Here is a 27101-nt window from a genome sequence, read left to right as displayed (position 1 = left end):
CTTTTTTTAATAAAAAAGGTAATTTATTGTTTTTAAATGAAAAAGTGTTTTTTAGTTTTAATTTACCTTTTGGTTAACATTGAAAGATACAAACCACATTAACAAAGCTTTTTGAACCATCAATCACATTTAGAGTTTAACATGGTCCTGAGACTAATCCTCTTAGGAACATGAGATGGTATCATTATTCCCACTTCATCAATGAATAAACCATGGCTCGGAGAAGGGAAGAGATCTGTCCTTTGCCGCACCACCATTACATGTCAAAGGTAGGATTCGAAAACCCAGCCTCGTGTTCAAGGTGCTTCTGTTTCAATGAAACCCACTCCTCACACAAAAGGACCACTTAGAAGTGCCTCTCTGAGCCACGTTTTCTCACCTGTGTAGTTTTCAACCTCACGAGACTGCTGGGGTGATTGTGCGTCAGATCACGAGCAAACGGTGCTATTAACCCCATATGCGTGTGTCACATCCCATTCTACAGAAAACTGAGGGTCAGAGACAAATGCCTATTGCGGTTCCACTATGGAGGGTGCCCAGCTTCCAGCTTCGCGCCAGGCCAGTGCGACCGTCCCCCACTTCCACCGCTCCAGACCCGCGTGGCCCATCTTTCCCATCCCCCACACCTCCCAGGCCCGTCTAGTCCCCAGATCCCACTTGGACCGCTTGTCTCAAAGTAACTAGCTCCCAGGTGCCGTGCTTCATCACTGGCGGCGCGGAACACCTCCCAATCCCTCCCGCTTGCCTCATTTCCGGCGCTGAGACCGGAAGTCCCTCTTCCGGTTCTCAAGACCGCGCTCCGGAAATGAGTCACTTTGCCAGTACCAAAGAGGGCGATCAAACCATCGTCCACCGTAGTTAATGGAGAAGAAGCTCGCCAAACCCGGAAGTTGCCCGATTCAACCATGGCAACCACAGGGGGCGTGACTTCCGGCGGCCCGCGTCTGCAAGTCCCGGCGGCTGGGTCGAGCGGAGGCGGTGGCTGACAGGCGCTCCTCCCCCCGACGGCGGCGCCTGGTGCCCAGGCGGGACCGGCGGCTACCAGCTCGCGAACCCGCGAGGCGCGAGGGCCGTACCGGGGGATGGACGAAGCGAAGATGGACGAGAATGAATGGGGATACCATGGCGAAGGCAACAAGAGCCTGGTGGTGGCCCACGCACAGGTGAGCGGCGGACCGTCGGCGTGGTCCCGGGCCTTTACCCTGCGTGGGGTCGGTTCCGTTTGCTCCACATCACACCCTTGGGTTGATACCACGTCCCACACTTTCTTGCTCCTTGGGTAGGTTCCTCATCTCCCCGGTATCATCTCCTCTGGTGGGTTCCGCGTCCTGCCAGCATCATCCCCTCCGGGTGGGTTCCATGTCCCCCCCTTTTCTCCTTCTCGTCCCCCCCGGGTAGATTCCTCGTTCCCCGAACGTTATTCCTACCTCTGTACCTAACCGGCACCTCTGCCCCTGCCTTTCACTGGTTCGGTACCACGTGCAGTCTCACGACGTGCTGCCTCCAACAGCTCAGCCGCGCTGGGGCGGAGGTTGTGCGGTGAGGACTCCTGTGGTAGCCTGAGCCAGTGCGGAAGGCGAGGGCGGCCCTGGAGGAAGAATTGAAGTTCCTGGGATGCTGTTACCGCCAAACACCAATTAGAGCCTCGTGAGACTCGTGGAATTGCTGTTCTGTCTGCTGCTGCTAATAATAATGGAGCACTGCCCACAGGTTCTTCCCCACAATCTTTCAGAACTTAAAGGGTTTCCTTTCTTAAGTCAGTGAGAGTGAGAGTTTCAGAAAGTTTAATAAAGATTCCCAAGGAGGTGAATCCAGGAGGAGGAATATGTGGATTTGTGTGAGGCGCACAGGTCTCTGATATTTTGCTGTCTGATACAAGCAGGCAGGAATATGGTAGGCTGGGGAGGTGAGGGAGTTGATAGGTATCCTGAGGGGTTAAGAGTAAGGGAGTTGGAGTCACACTTCGCTGGGTGGAGTCCTGATTCTACCACTACCTGGCTGAGGCTCCCCTTTATGCATTTGCAGAGTGGAACTAGTAACAGAATCCTCTTTGAGGAATTGCTTGAAAGGTGAGATGGGCAGGAGCTGGATAAGTTATGCTGAACAAGTCAAACTATCCTTCTCAGAGGAGACCTCAGAGGTTCAGAGCCCTGAACTGAGTACAGCAGCTTGCACCGGCCTTGACCAGGCCCTGCTCTGTTGTTCCAGTGTTGGGCACATTGGGTTGGCTCTAGAGTAAGCTTCAGTCTACCAGGTGGCACTTACCGTCTGCCTTTGGGCTTTGTTACCCATTAGCACAATTGAGAAACTAAAGAACAGAGACAGCAGGCTTTGCTCAAGATCTTTAGTTGAATTAATAATGGACAAGGCCTAACCTGAGGCCTCTGTGCAGTCTGCTGGGTTTCCTTGTGTTTCAAGGTCAGGTGAGGTATGATGTGAGTCCCTTTTATTGTTGGGTTATTTGGGCAACCCCTAGGTACATTCATAAGACACACATTCATTTTCCAATTCCTTAGTAAGGTTGGATGGTGTGTTTGCATTTTATATAAAACTAAGACATTTAGTAAGGCTCATGTACTGAGTTTCAAAAATAGTGTCAAGTGAAGGAGTAAGCTCCAGACTGGAGTAAAAGGACACCCAAGAAGAGCATTTGGCTGTCTTTTCCACCATCTTGCCAAGTGAGTGTTCGCCTCTAGGGCAGTTCCCCCATCCACCCTTCAAAGCTTGTGTTTCTTTTCCCTTTTAAACTCATCAGGCTTCCCTGGGCCTGTGCTCATTCTTTATTTTAAGTCTAAATTTGTTCTGCTATGCTCATTCCTGCTTGGTGATTGTTGGCTCATCATTTGAACTTAAAGATTATTATTGCAACTAGTCTTACACAAAAATGTTTACAGTGAGTGAAGGGAGAACAGTCTCCCTTGGCTGTGGAGAAATCTTTGCTCTGCCTGGGCCTGGGCAGCTGGGGAGGGGCAGAGAGCCTAGTAGATTTTCAAGACCCCACTGTGCCCATGTGAGCATATGTATGAGTGGGACAAAGAAGTGGACAAGTGAGAAGAGTGGCCTTTCCAGGTTTGTTAGAGATTGAAAGAGGGCCACTTTCTTAGAGAAGGCATCATTTACTCTTAGAACTAAAAAGTTTGTTCTCTTTCCTGTCTGGTATCAGAAGATGATGTACCTTTGGGCAGCCAGTCCTGAGGCCTAGCATCTTCACCGGCACACTATGAGAGAGACTGAGACAGTCTCTGACAGTCTCATCCTTCACGGTTAGTGAGTCAGGAGAGGCTTCCAGAATTCTGGACTTGTAGAAAGCAGGACCTGGAGATAGAGGAGCTAAGTGCAGCTGCAGGAGGGGGTGGGATTGGGCAGTAAGAGGACAGTGAGACCCTGACAAAGGCCCATTCCCAACAGGTTACCATCAGCTTCCCTGAAGCCCCTTCACACAGGGGAGGCTGGATGCCTGTTTGTATCACTCAGCCCAGTGTCCAGCACCTTGGGTACAGCTGTGCAGTCAGTCCTCTCCCAGGCACAGGCCCTTGGCCATGGTGCCAATACTCTGGGCTGGCCTGGCTTGGATCTTGTGGGTACCTGGATTTCCAGGTTCTGACCTTGTGGGAGGGGTCTTGGGCATGGACACTTCCCTAGTGGCACATGCTTTGCTTACTTCAGCTGACAATGCCGTCACTTGTTCAGTGGCCATAGCATACCGACTGCTCAGGCTGAGCTATGGTCAGTGAAGCCTGAACCTGCCCTCACATGCACTGCTGCTGAGTTGGCTTTGTCTCCTATGGGGCGCCTTCCTCACCTTCTTATGTCTAGTTGGCTTACGTTCAGCATCCTGTCCTGTGAAGGTCACTCTAAGTCTGGTTTGTCATTTGATCTCTTAAGTGCCTTCAGTGTTGGGAGTGAATGGGGCAAGCAGGGCAGCCAGCTGTCTCTGGGCACTGGGTACAGGGTGCACACTTGCTACACCCTACATTACACTGAGTGTTTGTGACCTTTTCCTTTTTGACAGAGGTTGTGTAAAAGTCAACAGGACCTTTATTGAGAGCATGGAGGAAGCACTTATTCTGATCTTTTCAGGTTTTGTAGCCTAAGATTCTGGCCCCTTTCTGTGACGTGATGTTCTGGTTCCTGAGAAGGTAGGCTCAAGGTGTTGTCTGGGCTTTTCTCATTTTGTGCTTTAGGATTTCTAGTTTCTTGTTATTCTTCTTAATGAAGATGTTGCAAATAAGTGTTACTTTCTAGGTTTTTGGGGAATATGGCATATTCCCAAGTATAGGCCACTCCCTTCTTTAATTTTCTCCTGAATGTAGTTTAGAGTCTTAACTTTCAGATGCCTAGTTTTTTAAACAAGTAATTTATTCTGTATTTGAGATTTTTAATGGTAATCTTCCAGGTTGGTGAGCTGCTGTAACTTCTCTCTCTCTCTCTCTCTTTTAAATCTTTTCTTATTTTTTTTAAAGATTTATTTATTTGTTTGTTTGTTTGTTTATTTATTTATTTGTTTATTTATTTATTTATACAAGCACTGGGTATAGTCAAAGGTGCCGGAGGGTGAGAGAATTCACCAGAGCCAGAGCAGGGAGCAGAAAAGGCAGACGGATGAAGTACACTGCTGAGGGGAGCAGCGGGCAGCAGGAGGGGTCTGCGCGCCATGTGGGACTCTCTCCGGTGGCCGGGGATCAAACCGGTGCTGCAGAGGCTGTGGGCAGCTTCACAGCCCAGTGTTCAACTGCTGCGCCACCAGGGGAGGGAGGCCCTGTGACTTCTCTCTTGAGTGAGCTCCTGGAGCTCATCGGAGAGCTCTGTGTTTGCCTACCTTTGTTTATTCCTGGAATTATCTGCAATTGAATGACAGCTCCAAACTTAGGATTTGTTATTTTCAAACCGTGTTCCCTTTGGTGATTTCCAGCCCCATGACTGGGCTGGGCCTTGGTAAGTGCCACGCTCTGCCTTCCTATTGTTTGAGATGCTGTTCATCCAGGCCTGGCCTCCTCAGTGGCGTGGCAGCTCCCTGCCCATGACTCCTTTTTCTCAGAGCTTGGTCAGGATAGCAGTGGCCCTATTTATTTCTGTCTTCTTGGAGATGTGATACCAAGAAGAAGTTTCTGGGAAGTGTCTGTGTCTGCTGCAATAGGATGAGTGTGTTTGGACACCTGCTTGGAGCCATTATGCGGCCTGGGGTGGCTGGGAGGCCATGAAGTCCCGGCAAACCTGCTCATGCTGCTGAGGACACTCACTGTGTTCTGTGCCTTGTGGTCTGTCTTCAGAACTCTCTTGTCAGGCTGTCAAATTTTTGATCCTTAGGAACCACCTGAGTGTCCTGTCCCCAAATGTTACCTCTCTTACACCTCCACTGTCCCGTCCCTTGTGTACAATTCAGTCTAGGGGCAGCTGGGAGTCCAGATGGAGCAGTGGAAGCTTGGGAAGAAAAGTGTTTTGCCAGCCCAGGCACCTGCTGGCCTTACCTGCAAGCTGCCACCTTTGTGTGGTCTCCCTGCAGAGCCCTGGGCTTCCTTGATGGGACATCTTGTGATATCACTCCTCACCCTCTGGCTGTCAGTTTCCCTGAGGTGTCCTGTCTACCTTTTCCCCCCTCTTATCCACTGCTTGTTGAGAAAAGCTTTCTTGGGTACCTGCTGGTGGTGCCTCATCTTCCCTGACAGGAAAGGTAGGGCTGAGCCATTTGAGGAAGTCTCGGGCGGCATCTGATAGGTGATTCCTTCTGTTATATTTGTCTGTCTTCCTTTCTCTTGAAAGTCACCTGATCTGTACATTCTTGGGGTCTTTTTGCAGCCCCTTCCTGGGTCATCTCTCCCTCTGCAGGACATCCAGCCTGGGCCTGTCTTCTAGCAGGCTGGCTGCGGCATGAGACACCGATCGATGCCCTGGTGCTTAATTCCACCCACAGATGCCCTCCCTTGGTCTTATTTGGTGGGGAGGGGAGGCAAGTGTCACTTTTAATATGTTATCTTCTGTGGTCTTTGATTATTATTTAACACTTAGTGTATTTTCTTCCATTATATTCTTTTGTTGGCCAGTCAAGAATCCTGCATATCTGTTTTCATGTACTGCTTTTTCACAGAAACTTACAAAAAAAATATGTAAAATATGTAGAAATGTGCACATGCATATCAAACACTTCACTCCTTTCTTCAAGGCCTTCAATCCTTCGTCTTTGAGGCCATAGAGTCTCAGGACTAGAATTCCTATTATTGTGCTTTGAGAGTGATTACAAGCAGATTTGCTGAATGTTTGACCACTTAAGTGGTTCTCAGAGGGGATCCAAGGGCGCAACTCTCAGGCCCCTGAGAGTTGTACGGGTCCATGCCCTTGACATGGGCCCGGGACTCTCAAAAACACAGTGCTATGACAAGTCATACCCAGTTAACTCCCTACATTTTGAGGCTGTGTGATGTGCTGATGTGTTTGTATGTGTCACTCCTCTGTGGGCTATTTTCAGCTTGTTAAAATTCTTTGTTTTCATCTAGCGTTCAGGGTATGAGCAGGTGCTGTATGTTTCTATCACCAAGGACAGAAAAGGTGGGCCTGATCCCAGAACTGTACAAAAACCTCACTTAGCCCCTCAGCCATGTCCTTCCACTATCTTAGCATTTGGTCCTAGACATTAGACATCTAGTTTCAGATACTCATTTTAAAAGGAAAAGAGTTATTTCCTTCATGGCTGGAAAGATCTGTTCAGGCTGGTGGCTTCCTGGTGCTTACCAGGCTTCATGGCAGGAAACCTGTGTGGCTGCCTCAGTCCAGATCTGTATGGTGGTTCTGTCTGTGAGGGCTGGTATGGTTGAATTCTCATCTCCGTTGTCTGGAATTAGGGTCTCTGCATATCAAATTGTCTTTCCCCTTGAATATTGATGAATTGTAATTTCTTGGAAACAAGCCTTTTTCTGCCCATTTTAGCCTGGACTACGGAGAGGAGGACACTGTGCTTGATTGTGATTTCCCTAAGTCTGGGTTTGGGGCCCAAAGATGTGGTGTCTTTCCTGGGTTTTGAAAGTAGCATGCCATGTCTTTGTAGGGTCAGAGGGGCTGGGGAGGCTGATCTGGTCTCCAGGAGAGCTTGCTCCTCAAGCATTTTTCATTTAGAAAGCCGCTTTTTTGGCTCTCTAGCACAATGGATAGCACATTGGACTTCTAGAAAGCCACTTTTTTTTAAAAAAGATTTATTCATTTATAAATTTATTCACTTACAAATTTATAAATTATAATATATAATTATAAATAAATATTAATATAAATGTAATTAAATATAATTATATTTATTTATAAATTCACTTATAAATTTATTCATTTATAAAGAGCTGGGGTACAGGTCAGAGGCATGGGAGAGTGAAAGGATTCACCAGAGAAAAAGCGGGGAGCAGAACAGGCAGACCAACTGAAATACACTGCTGAGGGGAGCAGTGGGCAAAACAGGAAAGGTCTGCCGCGCCATGTGGGTATCTCCCTAGCGGCAGGGAATTGAACCTGCGCTGCAAAAGCTGCAGACAGCCTCACAGTAAGGACCTCAACCCACTGCGCCACTGGGGAGGCCCTAGAAAGCTGCTCTTTTAACCTTTCCTCAATCTGCCACCCCTTCCTGCCCCGCCGGCCTGGCTCGGAGTGCTCTACCTCTCTGGGCAGGTATGACTTCCCAACTTCATTCTGCCTGGAGTTTCGTCTCCCACCAGGAGTGGAAGTCCTCCAGTCAGAATTAATCTCTCCATTACTAGGACTTCTCCTACCTCCAAGATATTTCTTTGCAGAGTGGCTGTCTCAAATGCTATGCTTGTTTAAAATGTTTTTGTTGTTATTTTTTTTAAACTGGCTGAGTTTTGAACCTTATGCAAATATAATTATACCTACACATCATTTGTATGTTTGTAGTGTGCATGTATGAACACAGGCTCATTCTGTAAGCACTACTCCATAGCTGTTTCATTTGTCAGTAGAGGATAGGCTGTACCTCTGTGCATATAAATGTCCATTGTCTTTATTTTCTTATAATTGATGGCACATATTCCATGTTCCAGAATGTGTCCCACTGTACTTCCCCACTCCACTATTTGCAGTTACATTCACATCTTTTAAATGTAGCTACTAAGATCATTTGCACATCCTTAATTATATTCTTTTTTTTTTAAAAGATTTATTTATTTATATAAGAACTGGGGTACAGGCCAGGTGTGCGGGAGGGTGAGAGGATTCACCAGAGACAGAGCGGGGAACAGAATAGGCAGACTGATGAAATACATTGCTGAGGGGAGCAACAGGCGAGACAGGAGAGGTCTGCTGCACCATGTGTGGCCCTCGCCAGCCGGCCAGCAAGGATCAAACCGGCGCTGCAGAGGCTGCAGACAGCTTCACAGCACTGCGCTCAACTGCCTGCGCCACCAGGGGAGGCCGCTTAATTATATTCTTAAGATAAATTCCTGGCAATGGGTTTGCCAGGGCAGAGGGCACAATTTTTCCTGCTTTCGCTCTGGCTCTAGTGTGTCCTTGGGCGTGATTGGTGCTGGCCTCCCCTTCCCGGAGTAAGTACTGGGTGTCCCAGCCATCTCCTCCACAGCCACCTACCCTTCCTGGACTTTGGGCAGTTGCTAATCAGTCTCTTCTTTGTTTCCAATAGCGTTGTGTGGTGCTGCGTTTTCTGAAGTTTCCTCCAAATAGGAAGAAGGTAAGATTGTCTGGCTTACCACTTAGTAAATAAAGCAATTATTTTTTTTTTTTTTTTTTTTATAGAGGCATGTTTTTTTTATTTATTTATTTATTATATTTGTTTGTTTTGTTTATACATGCACTGGGTACAGTTAGAAGCGCGGGAGGGTGAGAGAATTCACCAGAGCCAGAGCGGGGAGCAGAGCAGGCAAAGGGGCTGAGGTACACTGCTGGGGGGAGCAGCGGGCGGCAGGAGAGGTCTGCGCACCATGTGGGATCCTCCTCCGGTGGCCGGGGAGCAGCCGGGGATCGAACCGGCGCCGCAGAGGCCGCGGGCAGCTTCGCAACCCAGCGCTCAACCGCTGCGCCACCGGGGAGGCCCCAAATAAAGCAATTATTTAAGAAAACTTTGATTATTTTTCTAGACACAAAAGTATCATGCTAATCATAGAAATTTAAAAATGATGCAAGCATTTGCTGCAATTAGTGGTGTGGCCATCATTCCTGCTGGATCCAGCACTTTGACCTGTTGGGGTCACTATGTGTCATGTGGTGAGTCCATGTCTAGTTCAGAAACTCTGCTTGTGACGGGAATTCCTAGGATCAGCTGTCAGCGTTGTAGTAGTGATGTCCTTACACCCTGCTGCCTCAGTTTCCCCATTTGTAGGATTGTATACGTGAAAGTGAAGTCTGTGATACTGCAGTATACAGCTTTATAGGTCACAACAGGGCGTTCTGATGGAACATTTCTGTTTGCTGAGTTGGGTTTCTGTTTGTTGAGTTGTCCAAGTAGTCCTTTGGATGCACTCAGAAAGTCTTATGTCACACACTGGCTGACCTTGAGGTGGATATCGCTGTTCAACTTATCTAAATTGCAGTGGCCTCAGGGAGATATGGCTGCTCCTCTTTTTTTTTTTTTAAAAAAAAGATTTATTTATTTATATAAACTCTGGGTACAGTCAGAGGCACGGGAGGGTGAGAGAATTCACCAGAGCCAGAGCGGAGAGTAGAACAGGCAGAGTGATGAAATACACTGCTGAGGGGAGCAGTGGGCGGCAGGAGAGGTCTGTGCACTATGTGGGACCCTTGCCTGGCGACCGGGGATCGAACCGGCACTGCAGAGGCTGCGGGCAGCGTCACAACCCAGCACTCAACCGCTGCACCACCGGGGAGGCCCCAATGGCTGCTTCTCTTTTGTGACCCTCGTGGGAAGGAGGTGCAGCTCTTACCTTGAAAAGGAGAAAAGGCAGAGCTGGCCATAACCTGCAGTGGGTAGGGTAAAAATTGAGCACAGAATCTTGGTGTAGGAGACGCTCTCACATCTGAGTGAGGCGGGGAACAGCCAGAGGGAGGTGAGTTAGGTGGCCATGGGTTGACTCTGGGGATGAGGGCATGTAAGGAGTTAGTGTGTTAGAGACGAGGGGAAAGGGCGCTGCTGGGACAGAAGTATCATGCAGGGGACACAGTGGTCAGTGCAGAGGACGTGTCTGCGGGGAGAGAACGGCGGGTATTTCCTGGCTCAGTTGCTGAAGGGCAGTGCCAGGGTGTCCTATTAGTGTTGAACTTCTAAGTATAAATTAGAACTGTTCCAACTGCCTCCAGCTTCCCAGCTGCCAGCTCTGTCTGCAGAGCACAAGCTTGGGGATACCCAGTGTTCTCCCAATGCCTCTACCAGCAATTCCTGTTTAGATTTCTTTTTTAAAAGATTATTTATGCGTACAGAGCTGGGGTATAGGCCAGAGATGGGGGGGTGAGAGGATTCACTAGAGACAGAGTGGGGAGCAGAACAGGCAGATCCACTGAAATACACTGCTGAGGGGAGCAGCGGGTGAGACAGGAGAGGTCTGCTAAGCTATGTGGGTCAGCTCTCTGACCGGCAATCAAACTCGTGCTGCAGGGGCTGCAGATATCTTCGTAGTGCTGCAACTTAACCCCTTGCGCCACTAAGAAGGTCCCTGTTTAGATTTCTTGAGGCACTGTCTTCCAAGATAGCAGTTTGCCTTGATTTGTCACATAAATGGCATAATGTGATACCATTTGCATTGTTGGTGGGGAATCATATGGTAATTCTGTTGACAAAAAGAGCTTTTTGTCAGCTTGTGCCAGAGCTGATCAACCACTGAATGTGTCTGGGGCTTTCTGCCACTGTTATGCTACTCTCCCCCAGGATCATCATCAAGTAACCCCACTGCTGGAGAGATGCTCACCACCAATCTTTGACCTCTTCACCTTGGTTCAAACTGAGAGACAGGAAACTTCCTTTCTCATCAGAGTCCCACAACCTGTCTACTCTTTAAGAGCCCTGGACTAGGGAGAAAGTAGTTTATTCTGTAGTTGGAGGCTGAAAAATAAAATTTACCTGGTGGTTTTTATTTTTATTTTTTTAAAGATTTATTTATGCACATAAGAACTGGGGGACAGGCCAGAGCTGTGGGGATGAGAGGATTCACCAGAGACAGAGTGGGGAACAGAACAGGCAGATTGACTGAAATACACTGCTCAGGGGAGCAGTAGATGAGGCAGGAGAGGTCTGCTGCGCCATATATGTGGGTTACCTCCCTAGCCAGGGATTGAACTCGTGCTGCTGTGGCTACGGATAGCTTCATAGTACTGCGTCTTAACCCCTTGAGCCACCAGGGAGGCCCTACCTGGTGGTTTTTAGACTAGAGAGATTGTCAAAATCAAACTTCTCAGAAGGCATGTGCAGGCTGTTTTTCAGAGGTGGGGAGGAGAGTGGCAGTCAATTGGGGTTTTAAAATCATGTGGGGACCTGGATTAAAGTGCAGAGGTGAACCTGGGGACTTCAGGGGGCAGACCCCTACAGGGGGTCAGACTCTGTGGTGAGGCTTACCTCCCGCTGAGTCCAAGGCCACCAGCTTCTGTTGTGGTAGCAGATTTCCTCCCTCAGATACCCATCCCTGAGTCTTTCTGTGCTTGTCTTTTGTAGACCTCAGAAGAAACATTTCAGCACCTGCAGAACATAGTGGACTTTGGCAAAAATGTCATGAAAGAGTTTTTGGGGGAGAACTACGTTCATTGTGGGGTAAGTGATTTCTGTGTATGTAGTCCAATAGGGGTTGTGTTCTGTAACAGTAATACCAACTTCTCAATTATAGTTTGGAATTTGTACTTAATGACAATGCCTTGTGTAGTTATAGTTTCCAAGATCATCTTTGCTGCAATGTGGAGGGAGCACAGCAGATAGTATTAGCACATCTTCCAGCTGAGAAGCACCAGGGTGCGAGAGACTGAATGAGAGCCCTACTTTCTGGCACCCCAGCTTTCCACCTCTCTGACTCCCAGAGCCATCAAGCTTGGTGAGAGAGGCTTTCCAAAGAGGCTCAGGCAGTGAACCTGAAGGGTTGGCTCTCACCTTCTGACATTGGTGGGCACGTTTAAAAAAAAAATTATTTTATTTATGCATACAAGAGATGGAGAGGGAGTGAGAGGATTCACCAGAGCAGAGTGGGGAGCAGAACAGGTGGATCCACTGAAATACACTGCTGAGGGGAGCAGCAGGTAAGACAGGAGGGGTCTGCTTGCGCCATGTGGGTTAGCTCCTTGGCTGGGGGTCGAATTCGTACTATGGTGGCTGCTGATAGCGTCCTAGTGCTGAGACAACATCTTGTGCCACCAAGGAGACCCTGGTGGGCACATTTGAGGGAAGTTAGGGAGAATACCCCACACCAGGAGGTATGCCCCTATCTCATGGGAGAGCTCAGCTAATGGCCCATGTGGGGGCAATGGGCTCTCCCTGCCTGGTGGGCGATCTGTATTGCTGGCTTTTTCTTTCTCATGGAACCAAGAGGAATGTCTATTATAGGTGAGGTCCATTATTTTAACCCTTTGCACTCCGCTGTCCCCTCTCAGGGGACATTGGTAGCCAATGTCCAGAATGGTTCGGAGTGCAAAGGGTTAATTGCAGAGGAGGGGCCATGCAGGAAGCCAAAGGGACTCTGCAGTCATGGTGATCCTCAGAGCAGGTGGCCTGGTCCCCTGCCTGGGACAGCCACTTTTGTGTGTCTGCTTCTGCTGCTTAGATCAGAGTACTGAACAGATTAATAGGTTTGCCATTCTGACTTAGAGAGCACTGCCTCTACTTTGCAAATCCCAGCACCTTGTGTTTATCCTGAGGAAAATGATACGAAGGAGGTCCAGTGGGAGTTACTTTGAAGCTCAAGGATTGCCTGATAAATAGAATTTAAACAGCTCTGCCAATCAAGTGTCCTCCAAAGAGGGACCTTTGACATACTAGGTTGTACTGGGAGTGGTGGTGGTGGGGTCCCTGTGGACTCTGGACCCTCTTCCAGGGTGACCCATGGATCCGACCAAGCTGGGTAGCTGTTGGCTGGGGCCTCAGCAAGACTACAGGGCTCTGAATCCTGAGAGTGCCCTGAGAGAGAACCTGTCCGGAATTGTGTCTACATTTCTATTACATGTTGTGGTTTCACGGGTCAGCCCCAGGCAGTGTGGGATTACAGGGGCACTTGTCATTGGTGCCACCCTGGGTGCTGGTACCACAACCACCTGTCCAGATGAACTATGAAAATCCCAAATTTGCCAGCTGTGAGAGTTGCTGCGCTTCTGACCTGCCTGTGCTGTGTGTACTGCCTACTTCTTGGCCTGGCCACTATCTGAGTGAAGGCCAGTGCTGATGAGAGAGGAAGGTCACATTCTGGGATATCTGGCTATTGACATTCCTCCTCTGTGTGAAGAGATCTGCGAGAGTGAGATACAGCCTGCTTATCCTCCAGGTGGTGTCATGAGACAGAGCCACTCAACCTGGCATGGTGGGAAGACAGATACAGAGTGAGGCTCCAATAGGGCTGGTGCAAGACAGTACTTAGGTACAACCAGAATGAGTAAAGATGGTGTTTTCTCTGACTCCTGACATGAGTTAGAACAAAGCAGGGCCCTCTAGAGCATTTCCTCCTGTATGTCCTGGGACAAGGCCAGCTCCATGATGACAGTGATAGACACACCCTTCACACCTACACTGCCTCAGCCCTGCCTGGCTGGTCTGGAACTGGTCTGGGCCTGTCTCCATGGGAGCTGGAGGGTTAGAAACAGGGAAGAGTCTGGCCTCCTTGTTTTTCTAGGCATTTGCTGTGCAGATACCAAAGTAGATGAGACATAGGTATTTTAGGAGTTTTATCACCATTCTGTGGATCTGATCCTCTGGAGGATAGGCAGTACCTGAGCAGGTACCTGTTTCATATTTGAACTTTACTCCATAGAAATGTTAGCTGGACCACAGCATGTACTTAGTGAGGCCATGCTGTTTTTCCAAAGCTTCTGAAAGAAAGTGGGCGTTCTGCCTACCTGCTTGATCCTTCCAGATTGGTGGCCTTTGTCCTCTCTGCAGCCATACCTATCCCTTTGAGGAAATTGGTGTGGCCACACCTCTGGGCACCTATCCCAGTTCCAAGGCACACTTAAGCAAGAGGAATCTTTTTTTTTTAAAGATTGATTTATTTATACCTACAAGAATGGGGGTACAGACCAGAGGTGCGGGTGGTGAGAGGATCCACCAGACACAGAGTGGGAAACAGAACAGGCAGATTGAATGAAATACATTGCTGAGGGGAGCAGCGGGTGAGTCAGGAGTGGTCTGCTGTGCCATATGGGTTGCTCCCTGGCCAGCCGGGGAATCGAACTTGTGCTGCAGAGACTGCAGACAGCTTCTTAGGTTAAGCAAGAGGAATCTTAACTGGTTCTTCTTAAGTTTAGTATATTGTGCAGGTGCCAATGTCTGTGCTCCAGAGGTCAGGCAGAGTGATCCATTGGTCAGGCAGAGTCTGAATCAAGGGTTGATGAATGTAGCAAACATTTAAAAGGATGCTGACTATGAACATTTTATTTTGAGTTGGAATACAATCAGAATGCACATAAACTCAGGAATTTAAAGTTGTTGGTGATTATGGACTTAGCTGGGCAGTTAGCAGATGCTCTGTCTAGTTGTGGGATCCCTGGATATGGACTTGATCCTGCTGCTCTCTACATTTCTGTGCTCATATTTGCAACTCCTGTGACCAAAGCTTCTCCCAGCGGGTGCAAGTTGGGTGCATGGACTGAGGTGTCGTCACCAGCACCTCCCAGCTTTGTCCTTGTGATGTGCCCTTTCTAAGAGAGGATCTTGATGCAATTACTTTATCTTTCTTGGCATAGATGGTTAATCTGCCATCCAAACTCTTTGTACTTTCTGTTTCTTTACAGTAGAGTGAGAGCTAGAATTTTGTGAGTTGATCCCAGTTTGAATTTTTACAGTTCCACCTCTTTCATTGTTTCACCTAATCTAATTCAGAGCTAATTTTTTAATAACTCACCCTTTGTTATTTTATAGCATGTTTAGGGTAAATGACAAGTCATGAGTTAAGGTGGCACAGCAGCTTGGGAAGGAAATGATTGAACCATGGCACTCAGCAGAAAGCATGTCTGTAGGACAGGCAGCCAAGTGCCATTATGGGCCAGAGGTGGGACTGGGCCCCAGCATTGTCTTCTAAGCAGGTCTCTCACAGCCCTTGGGACTTCTTCAGAAGTCAGAAACTGCCACTCTGGAAACACGGGTTGGGTTGTAAGCAATGTGGCTTAAATAAAAATTTTTATTTTGGGAAGATGTAAAGAAACAGCAAAGCAGAGAGAAACTATGCTTGTTTTCTACCATAGTACACTGAGCTGTGAGGCCAGTGGGAACACGGACATTTCCCCAGAAATTGCTGTTGGATCAAGGTCTTGGCTTCCAGCCATATCTCAGGGGGAGTGTGACCTGCAGGGGGCCTGCAGGGACACCTGGTGAAGATGTTTATGTAGGTATCCACTGCCACAGTCCCACTTTGTTACCCAGGGACTGATGAGGGAGGATAGGAGGAGCATGTGAGGATCACTTGACATCACCTGCAGTGACACTGGCTTGGGTCGCTACTGGGTGACACCAGCTGTTCTGAGACTTGTCACTCAGTGCATGGAAACCACTAACATCTCTGTTTGATCTGGTCATGTCTTTAAAATCAAGCACTTTAGGGCCTCCCTGGTGGCACAAGGGGTTAAGTCTCAACCTATGAAGCTCACCATAGCCACTGCAGCACGAGTTCAATCCCTGGCCAGGGAGCTACCCACATGGCGCAATCAGACCTCTCCTGACTTGCCCACTGCCCACCTCAGCAGTGTATTTCAGTCATTCTGCCTGTTCTATTCCCCACTCTGTCTCTGGTGACTCTTTTCACCCCCCACACCTCTGGCCTTTACCCCAGTTCTTGTATGCATAAAGAAATAAATCTTAAAAAAAAACAACAACAAAATAAAATCAAGCACTTGACCCTAAAACTCAGTGAGTGTTTTCTTATTGTGATAAAATATGCATAACACAATTCACTATTTTAACCATTTCTTTTGAAGATTTATTCATAGAGTGAGGAACAGAACAGGCAGATCTACTGAAATACACTGCTGAGGGGAGCAGCGGGTGAGATAGGAGAGAGGTCTGCTGTGCTATGTGGGTTAACTCCCTGGCTGGCTAGGGATTGAACTTGTGCTGCAGTGGCTGGTGATAGCTTGATAGCACAGTCTTTAACCCCTGGGCCACCAGGGAGGCCCTATTTTAGCCATTTTTAATTGTGTAGTTTTGTGACATTATGTTCACATTGTTGTGCAACCCATACTGAGTATTTCATATTTGTTCTTACAGGAAGTTGTTCGACTGCCTTTAGATTTTGTGAAACAGCTTTGTTTAAAGATTCAGTCTGAACGACCAGGTGAGGGTCTCTAACTTATCTCTTATAACTCTTTCCCTCCCCATCTACTCTCATTCCTTGTCATCACCTTATGTTTCTTTCTTGTCACCGCCTGTATCATCCTCATCACATTCCATTCCCTTCCTGCACTTATCGGTGGTATAATGACCTCCTCCTACTTTCCTCTCACAGTCAGAGAGTAAAGATGTAGATAGAGTTCATGTTGTTGAGGATGGACATGCCTATTCCTGAAGCGCAGCCAGCATCAATTATGGAGGGCTTCTACAGCATTCCTGCCCTGGGCCTCCAGTTGTGGGGGCAGTGGGAGTAGGCCTCCAGAGTAACATGAGGAGGTGGATAGAGGCTGTGTCATATCCAAATTGGCTCCATTCCTCATTTAGACAAAGTTCTGCCCGGCAGCAGGTGTTGGAGCCAGTGAAGAGAAGGTAAGGGCTGCTGCCCTTCCTTTGAGCTCTGGGTGAGGGCCTTGCATAGTTGTATAATGAGGGGCCGGTCCTTGAGGCCCCTCCCTTGTCACAACAGTTAGACAATTGGGCATCTCCATGATCCACCTCAGATTTGATAATTGCTGATAGGACCCACAACTCATTGTCACCCTCATGGTTGTGACTTCTCACAGCCAAGGACAGAGATTAAACCAGCCAACAGAAGAGGTAGGCAGATCCAGGGGACCCTGGATGAGCTTCTAGGCATCCTCTCCCTGGAGTCAAATGAACCTCCCTTCTCCCAGCAGATGTGACAGACACATGAGGACTGCAGGAGGTACTTCCCAAATCCATGATGTCAGGGTTTCCATGTGGCTTGGTGTGTAGGCAGAGCTAAATAGTCACATGGTGTCCTTGACTCTGCAGAGGTCAGGCTGCTACTGAGGGTGTGAACCACACTGTTAACTATTGTTTGACTCAAGTCCCCATATAAATAAGGCAGGATTTCCCAAGGACTTGGGCTAACACCCCCCATAGTCTTCCAGGTCGTATCTCTTGTACCAATGCTCAGGTTCTTATTCTCCTTTCCAGAGTCGCGCTGTGACAAGGACCTGGACACCCTTAGTGGCTATGCCCTGTGCCTTCCCAATTTAGCCAGACTTCAGACCTACTGCTTTGCAGAGCACCGGCCGATTCTCTGTGTGGAGATCAAGGTGAACCTTGTCCAGGGGAAGTGGCATGGGGAGGGAAAGACAGACCTATGAGTCCAACAGTCATCTGCTTGGTACACTTCCCACAGCTCCAGGGCTGGAAATCCCCTTCCCAGGCTAGGAAATCCTTGCTTCTGCAGCTGCCTGCTCTGACTTCTACTGAGCAGACCCCAGATTTAGGCCCTTTCCTGGGCATTGTACATTTGGGCTGTAGGTATCCTACAGGTATCCTATAGCCCATGGGCACCAGAAGGAAGTGTGTCAGGTTTTGCCCTCTCTGTTTTCCCAGAAGGCCCAACTCACTGGGTGCCCCTGCTGACCTTCCACCATTTAGTGATAGGTACCACATGCTCCAAGAGCTTAGTTTGCAGTCACCCTCTTGACTGGGTAGCACCCCATTCCCTGGCTTCTGTTCTGTTTAGGAGAGACCTCCTCGGAGGCACAGACACCTGTATGACTTAAGGGCCAGGACTCTTTTGGTAGGGGTGACAAATGACATCAGTCTGGTGGAGGGCAGTGATGACTGCCTGAGGGCCATAGCACTGTCCTTCTCTGCTGCCCAGAGTCCAGGGGTGCCTGAGCCTCTCTCAGGAAAACTCCCCATATGTCTCAGGCTGATGGTTGTCTCCTTTCTCCAAATGTCTGTTGTGGTGACTGGACATCATGCCTTTGGCCCTGAGTACTCACACTGGATACTCAGTTTGTACTCATGTTCTGTCTCCCCACTCAGAGGGTCTCAGATTACTGAGGGGTAGTGTGTCTTCAGAGCTTTGATGTGCCTAAGTATGTGCCTTTGTGTTTTGTATGTGCCCAGAAACATGGCTTTTAAAAGGCATTTGAATTCTGGGACTTGCTGGGGCCTCAACACCCATCTGATGGCTACCGTCCTGTTCACATGTAATCAGAAAAGATGGGATTCTGGTCCATGGAGCTGGGTGCTTGGGGCAGATCTGTACTTGGAGTCTGTCCATCACATTCTTTAATGACACACAGAGATACTCTGTGTTGTACTTTGTCAAACCTTCAATTGAGATGCCACTGCCAGTGTTTTTCCTCACTGAGAATTCTGGCCTTGGACTCCAGCAGCAAAGAGGTGTTTTATTTTTTTTTTTTTTAAAGATTTATTTATGTATACAAGAACTGGGGTACAGGCCAGAGGTGTGGGGGGTGAGAGAATTCACCAGAGACAGAGTAGGGAACAGAACAGGTGGATTGACTGAAATACACTGCTGAGGGGAGCAGTGGGCGAGTCAGGAGAGGTCTGCTGCGTCATGTGGGTTGCTCCCTGGCCAAACAGGGATTGAACTCATTCTGCAGAGGCTGCAGATAGCTTCATGGGTCTTAACCCCCTGTGCCACCAGGAAGGCCCGGCAAAGAGGTGTTTTTGAAGTGCACTGAGTGGTGCATTATTTCCATGCGGGCTGAAAATAAAACCAACTTTTGGGGATGTTTAGCTCTCACACTTGCTGTCTCTCTGGCATTGCAGGTCACGATCTTGTAGTTGTTGTATGTCTCTCTGTTTATAGGTATGTGATGCCCTCTAAGCACTTTTCTTATTTATTTTGTAGCCAAAATGTGGGTTTATTCCTTTCTCCACTGACGTTACACATGAGATGAAGCACAAGGTGTGTCGTTACTGCATGCACCAGCACCTTAAGGTGAGAAAGCCTGCAAACCCCTGATTCCTTCTGCACAGAGCTGCCTGGTGGATAACTGGTCTTGCGGTGTGACCAGCAAGAGTTTTCAGAAGAGTTAAAGAAAAATGTAGATATTTATTATGTACTTTATTTCATAAGTAAGTCATGTTTACTATCTCTTATTTTAAATTGAGACAGTTCATATACCCCAAAAGTTACCCTTTTAAAATTTACACTGCACTGGATTTTATTATATTCACAGGTTATACAGTCATCACTAGTATCTAATTCCAGAACATTTTCATTACCTCACAAAGAATTCTGTCCCCATCAGCAGTCACTCTTCAGTACCCTAGTTTGCCAACCCCTGGCAGTCACCAATCTGCGTCAGTTTGTCTCTTCTGGCATTCCATGCTCTTTACTGAGCATGTTTTTGAAGTTCATCTGTGTTGTGGCACATAGAGCTTAATTCCTTTTGTGACTGAGTAATGTCCCAATGTATGGGAATCTTTTGCTTATCCATTCATCTATTAAGGGACATGTGGACTGCTGTAAATAATACTGCTATGAACATGTGTGTGCATGATCTTGAGCCCCTGTTTTCAGTTCCCTTAAGTGGATTCTCAAGAATGGAATTTTGAATCTTAGGGAAATCCTTTAACTTTTTTTTTTAAAAGAATTTGTTTATTTATTTATACAAGTACTGGGTACAGTCAGAAGCGTGGGTGGGTGAGAGAATTCACCAGAGCCAGAGCGGGGAGCAGAACAGGCAGACTGAGGAAACCCACTGCTGAGGGGAGCAGCGGTCGTGGCAGGAGAGGTCTGCATGCCATGTGGGATCCTCACTGGAGGCCGGGGATCAAACTGGCACTGCAGAGGCTGTGGGCAGCTTCACAGCCCAGCACTCAACTGCTGTGCCACCAGGGGAGGCCCAAATCCTTTAACTTTTTAACTTTTTGAAAAGATGTTGGGCATCTTTTCATATATTGGCCATTTGTATGTCTACTTTAGGAAAATGTCTATTCAAATCCTTTACCCTTTTTTTGTTTTAAGATTTATTTATTTATGCATTCAAGAACTGGGGTACAGGCCAGAGAAGCAGGGGGTGAGAGGATTCACCAGAGACAGAGCGGAGAACAGAACAGGCAGATCGACCGAAATGCACTGCTGAGGGGAGGAGCGGGCGAGTCAGGAGAGGTCTGCTGCACCATGTGGGTTGCTCCCTGACCGGCCAGGGAATCGAACTCGTGCTGCAGTGGCTGCAGATTGCTTCATAGGTTGTGTCTTAACCCCTTGCGTCACCAGGGAGGCCCCCTTTGCCCATTTTTTAATTGGGTTATTGTTTCTTCTTTTAGAAGTTCTCTATATGTTCTGTGTCTTAATTTTTTATGAGATTTGTGACTTGTAATTATTTTCTTCCTTTGTGCTTGTTGCTTTACACTGTGGATACATTGCGGATAGTGTCCTTTGATGTACATAAATTTTTAATTTTTGTAAAGTCCAGTGTGTCCATTTTTTCTTTTGTTGCCTGTGCTTTTGGTGTCATATCCAAGAAATCTTTGCTTAATTCAGGGTAATTAAGCTTTCTACCTATATTTTCTTCTAAAGATTTATAGTTTTTGCTCTTATGTATAGATCTTTGATCCACTTTGAGTTATAATTTGCATATGATGTTTAGTAAGGGTTCAACTTCATTCCTTTGTATGTGATTATCATTTTCCAAGCACTGTTTGTTGAAAAGACACCTCTTTCCCCATTGACTCGTCTTGATGCCTTATTGAAGAAGTTTTGGCCATATATATACTGATTAATTTCCATGTTCTTTATTCATCTGTTAGTCCTTATGTCATGTTAAAAGACAAAATTAAAAAATCTAATTGACGTTATTAGATGATTCATTAATTAGGCTGCACCCCATCTAGCAAGTGGAAAGCTGCTCTAGAGAACTGTACAAAATGTTGGGTTTTTATAGGCAGGAGTGGGTACAATAAGAAAGCAGATTCTCAGGTAAAGTCACCTTCCCTTAGGGAACAGGAGAGGTCTATCAGGTAGTTTACTTAACAGAGGAATTCCAGACTGACTAGTTAAGATTACATTCCTTGGAGTAGATTAAACTGCAATTAAGTTAGGAGTTAAGTCTTGGTTTGGTTATGTGGGGCTTAGCACAAATGATTCCATTGTGGGCGTATTGTCTCTTTTTAATAGTACCACATTTTTGATGCCTGTGACTTTGAGATCAGGAAGTATTAGTGCTCCAGTTTTATTTGTCTTTTTCAAGATTGTTTTGGCTATTTGGGCCTCTGTAGTTTTGTTGCTGTCCTCTTTCTGCTGTTACTGTCATACAAATTACATCTTTATCTATAGTATGTGTGTCAGTACATATTTGTAATAATTGCCTATGCAGTTGTCTTGTAAATCAGATAGGAGCAAAAAGTTACAAACTATTTATATCATCTTTATGTTGTTCCCTTACTAGTACCCTTCCATTTCATGCTGAAGGATTCTTTTTAGTATTTCCTTTAGGGCTAGTGAGAATATTTTGTACTTATTGTTTGTATAGTAATATCCTAATTACTCCATTTCACAAGATAATTTTTTTTAATTAAGAATTTATTTTTGAAGATTCATTTATTTATGCATACAAGAACTGGGGTACAGGCCAGAGGTGTGAGGGGTGAGAGGATTCACCAGAAACAGAGTGGGGAACAGAACAGGCAGATCTACTGAAATACACTGCTGAGGGGAGCAGCAGGCAAGACAGGAGAGGTCTGCTGTGCCATGTGGGTTAGCTCCCTGGCTGGCTGGGGATTGAACTCATGCTGCTGTGGCTGCCAGTAGCTTCAGAGTGAAGAGACTTAACCCGTTGCGCCACCAGGGAGGCCCCTAAATTAAGAATTCTTAATTGATAGTCCTTTTTTCTCAACACTATAAGTATGCCATCCTCTTGCCCTCTAGCCTCCTTGGTTTACAGTGAGAAGTCAGTTGTTAATCTTATGGGAGATCTATTGTATATCGTGACTCACTTCTCTCTTGCTGCTTTCAGCATTCTCTTTGTCTTTGGAAAATGTGACTAGGTGTGGCTCTCTTTGACTTTATTCTAAAATTTATGGATTTTTGCTTTGCCTGCTCAGATCTGCTATTGAGAGCACCTCTGCTCATATCTGTTATTCTGCTTTTCAAATACAGATTCTATTTGGTTCCTTATACAATTTTTATGTCTTTTGATGGTCTGTGTTTGTTAAGACCTCTCTTTGTTTCCTTCAGTTCTTTGTCCTTGATTCCTGTAGCTTTAAGTGTGTTTAAAGTAGTTGATTTGAAGTCTTTGTCTAGTAAGTCCACTGTCTGAACTTCCTTAGGGACAGCCTATTGATTGCTGTTTTTCCTGTGTATTGATCATAGTCTTAGCCTGTGTGTGAATATTTCTTTGCATGCCTTGTAATTTTTGTTGAAAATGGGCATTTTAAGTAATATAATGTGGCCACTCTGGAAGTTAGATTCTACACCTTCTCTAGAGTTTATTATTGCTGATTGTTATAGTTGTACTTTTTTTTCTTTAGTGATTTTTCTGTGCTAACTTTGAGAAATTTGTATTCTTTGTTATTGTGTGTGGCCTCTGAAGTTTTGGCTTAGTTGAGTTTGCAGTTAATGGTTTGAAAGAGATTTTCTTAAATGTCTGGAACAGTACGTCTCCCAGTCTTACTGGGAGTGACTTACTTGCAGTGGCTAACAATTCTGCTTTAGCTTTTACTTCTCCAGAGCCTCAGATTAGCAGGAGGTGAGAGCTTAGGGCCTTTTCTGATCTTCTGCTCCTGTGCATAGTCTTCTAGATGCCTAGGATATACTGGAGCTTTTCATAACATCTCATTCTTCAGCCTTTTCTTTTTAGCTTTAGGTTAGCCTCTCTTAGCTATTAACCATCCTCTCAGGTATACATGAAAGTAAACAATTGCTTCTGAATATTTTCCACAGATGCCCCTGGGTTTTTGCACCCAATGAGCTGAATCTGGTCAATAAAGACAGAAAATTTAATGACCGTTTTCTGGGAATGAGGCTTTGGAGAAGTTTCCTACTGTGTTCAGTTCCTTTGGGTAACTGCCAGGCTTCTGGTTTCACTTTGATTGGTTTGTCGATTTTCAGGGTTCCCTCGGAGTTGGGCGTAGGGTGGGACTAAGGTTTTTAAAGTGTCACAAAGCTACCTGTTCTTACTTAGATTTGGCCATTTTTCTTCTGTCAGTACTCTCCAGATTGTTGCAAGCCTTTGGTTAGTTTTCAGAGTTCTGAAAATTTGATTCTGACAGCTTTTGCCTGTTTTCTCATTGCCCTGATGGAGAGGAGAATTTCCAGAGTTCTTGTTCTATCATTTTTGCAGACTCACCTCACCTGTTCTTTTCTTCATGGTATTCTACCTTTCTAAGTCTTAGGGAAATAATGTGGGTGTGTGAGCCATACCCTTTAGGAGATGGTTTTCATTGTTGCAGTCATTTAAATTTTAAAGAACTATTTCTTATTATGAGGTAATACCTTCTCTTTCAACTGGTGAAATACGGACTGGAATGCATTAGGTCACTTGCCTTGCCAGAGGTGATGGCATTATAGACTTCTTCCTGGGCCAGCAAAAATACATGTATTGTTCAAGTGGAAATGAGATGATGCCTTTCTCTACACATTTTCTAATGTATGCTCACTTGTGGGTGTACATGCACCAACACTTTTATTAAGCAAATATGGGATCTTTCCATACACAATTGTTCTGCTGATTGCTTTTGTCACTTACATAATCTTTGAGTATTGTTCTTGTTTATCTGACAAGGCTTTTTCTTTCTTTCTTTTTTTTTTTTAAAGATTTATTTATTTATTTATACAAGCACTGGGTACAGTCAGAAGCACGGAGGGTGAGAGAATTCACCAGAGCCAGAGCGGGGAGCAGAGCAGGCAGAAGGACCGAAGTACACTGCTGAGGGGAGCAGTGGGCGGCAGGAGAGGTCTGCGTGCCATGCGGGACCCTCCTCCGGTGGCTGGGGAGCAGCCGGGGATTGAACCGGCGCCGCGGAGGCTTTGGGCAGCTTCACAACCCAGCGCTCAACTTCTGCGCCACCGGGGAGGCCCTGGCAAGGCTTTTTCTATGCATATTTGGATATGTGCATGTGTAGATGAGCATATTCTTTTTATATATTTTTAAAGATTTATTTTTATTTATGCGTATAAGAACTGGGTTGTAGCCCAGAGGTATGGGGAGGTGAGAGGATTCAGCAGAGACAGAGTGGGGAGCAGAACAGGCAGACTGACTGAAATACACTGCTGAGAGGAGCAGTAGGCAAGACAGGAGAGGTCTGCTGCATCATGTGGGTTACACAGGTTAGCTCCCTGGCCAGGGATCGAACTCATGCCTCAGTGTCTGGCGATAGCTTGATAGCACTGACACTTTAACACCAGGGAGGCCCTCTTCCTTTTTTTAAAGCAAAAGTGGCATGCATAGTTCTGCCAACTTTTTCCTTGAGTAAATCTTGGTGATTTTTAGCTCCTTCTCTTTCTAGGTGGCTAACATATCATTTATTCATTACTTCCTTCATTTGACATGTGGCCTGGCCCAAGAGAGCAGCTGTGCTGTGACTTGATTTAGTTGTTTCCGGGTCTTGTTATTACAGTTAGGTTAGGCTGCAGTGAACATCTTTGAACCTGTGATTCCTTATAGACTTGGCAAGTCAGAGAACACCTACATTAAAAATTTTAATGGATGTTGCCTTTCAAAAATTTCTGCCAATTTATCTTCTCAATTGATAACATGAAATAACTTGTTGGGCACACCATCCCCTTAACTGAGTATTATAATTTTAAAGATTTGTTCATATGATTCCTGAAATTTAACCATGTGGTTTAAAAAAAGTTCTTGCTGTCTTCTTCCCTGCTGACTTGAGGGCTGGGCTGGGGAGCACTGAGGGTGGAGGCATCTGCCGGGACTGGGTTCCAGAGGCATCAGCTATGTTCATCATAGAGTCACCCTGGCTGTTTTGCCTTTTGAGTTAGCCTACTGCTGCCCCCATCTGGTCACTGACACCCCCTCTTGGTTTCTTACAGGTGGCAAATGGGAAGTGGAAGCAGATCAGTAAATACTGTCCCCTCGACCTCTACTCAGGGTAAGAGTCATTGTCCTTATCTCCCTCTGCTTTCATGGGGTGTTCTGTGAGGTGCTGAAAGCACTGTGTGAAGGGACTGGAGAGGCCCCTTAATCCCATTGCTGGCCCTGAGCTCCCCACTGTCTCAGGGCCCCCATATGTTTTGGCTCTAGGGTCAAGTTCAGTGCCTCACTTCCTACTCCCAGAGAGACTCAGTGCTTGGCCTGCTGTGTGCTCTGCTCCAATGAGGGGAGGAGTTAGGCTTTGGGGCCACATTTGTCACTTGCCAGAGTGGCATGGTCACTTGGGAAAGGAGGAGACCAAAGCCCCTGTTCTTTATGTCCATTATACACATGTTGTGAGGTGACGGTTGTAATGAATGGACTCAGCCTTAGGGTTGTACTCTGACTTCAAAGATCAGAGGCTGGCTGGGCTGAAGCAGTATCTGCAGGCACAGGCTGAAGGTTCTGGACTACCCAGCTAATCCAAGAAAGTCTGGAGGGGGTCAGAGTGTTACTCCTTAACCCATGAAGCTTAGAGACATTGAGCTGGTGTTCCTGAGCACATCTGCTGAGATTGCTTTTAACTGTGTCAATATTACTTTCCCTTTTAGAAATAAACAGAGAATGCACTTTGCCTTGAAAAGCTTATTACAGGAGGCTCAGAACAACTTAAAGATATTTAAGGTAAGAGTTGCTTTTATTTTATGGCACTTTTGGGGTGGAGCCAATTGGTGTCTTGGGACAGAGCCAAGTGAACCCAGGGTATGTTAATCTCACTTGTGTGCCTCTGTGACCAGGCACACAGTGGCATCGGACTGAGGCTGCCTCGGCACAGTACCTTTGGGTCCTTTTTCTGAGCCCCATTCCATGCCATGGTATCTTTTTTTTTAAAATATTTATTTTTATACAAGAGCTGGGGTACAGGCTAGAGGTGCAGGAGAGTGAAAGGATGCACAAGAGGCAGAGTGGGGAGCAGAACAGGCAGACAGGAGAGGTCTGTCACACCATGTGGGAATCTCCCTGGCTAGCTGGGAATCGAACTTGCACTGTAGAAGCTGCGGACAGCTTCACAGCACTGTGCCCAACCCGCTGCACCACCGTGGAGGTCCTCCATGCCATGGTATCTTGTGAGCCCTGGGCTATGTGATGCTGATACCTTGACTACTGGGCAGCCTCAAGTTCTCTTGATGCACAGACCCTGACTCTGGTTCTTGGACCAGGATGTCCTAGGGTTCCTTCTTTGTGTCTCTACCTGTGTGGCTGAGGTAGGAGTAAGAGCTGGATTGGTGTGACCTGGAGGGTAGCCAGACCTGTACTGGGGAATATAGAGAATTTATAATTCAGGGGTCTTCTTGTCAGCGAATTCTCAGAGTCCTGCAGCTTTGATCATCCTGTGACCCAGCCAGGTAGGATACAGGCAGGTGCCCTCACAAAGAATATTCATGACATTTTCCTTTTTCTTGACATCCTCATTGCCACCTGGCACTGGCATCCGGCTTTCTGAGGCCCTATGGTCAGATGGCTTCTTGCAGATGGAAATCAGGCACGAGGCCTCTGTGGAGGAGAGATAGGGGGAGGAGAGCAAGGCTGGCCAAGATCTGTAGGAGAGTGTGTTATGGCCACTGTTCGAAATGTTCTCCTTTTATCTGGGGATTTACTTGGAGCCTGAAGTGAGGCTGCCATTTGATCTAAGTGGTCCCTTTTCTGACTGCCCCCATTGGGCTGACCTGTTAGACCCACACAGAAGCTGAGTGGTGTCTGGTTTGCTCCTGGATGACTACCCTGTCCTTGGACCTGGGACTGAG

The 27101-nt window shown here is 46.8% G+C and overlaps 1 protein-coding gene across 1 annotated transcript in view; it reads left to right on the top strand.

The window, feature by feature from the left end:
* Positions 1–978: 978 nt before the first annotated feature.
* Positions 979–27101, top strand: part of IPPK (inositol-pentakisphosphate 2-kinase) — a 47017-nt gene continuing 20894 nt past the window's right edge. The window contains exons 1-8 of the mRNA XM_037492207.2: positions 979–1163; positions 8630–8677; positions 11606–11701; positions 16343–16409; positions 17426–17547; positions 19113–19202; positions 25257–25315; positions 25908–25980. Coding sequence (XP_037348104.1) covers positions 1083–1163; positions 8630–8677; positions 11606–11701; positions 16343–16409; positions 17426–17547; positions 19113–19202; positions 25257–25315; positions 25908–25980 — 636 coding nt within the window. The 5' untranslated portion in view covers positions 979–1082. The remainder of the gene's footprint in view (positions 1164–8629; positions 8678–11605; positions 11702–16342; positions 16410–17425; positions 17548–19112; positions 19203–25256; positions 25316–25907; positions 25981–27101) is intronic.

This window comes from Talpa occidentalis, unplaced genomic scaffold (genome assembly GCF_014898055.3).
Source record: "Talpa occidentalis isolate TD23 unplaced genomic scaffold, MPIMG_talOcc4v2.1 talOcc4.7, whole genome shotgun sequence".
NCBI classification, from domain to species: Eukaryota; Metazoa; Chordata; class Mammalia; order Eulipotyphla; family Talpidae; genus Talpa; species Talpa occidentalis.
This window is presented reverse-complemented; position numbering and strand designations above follow the sequence as displayed.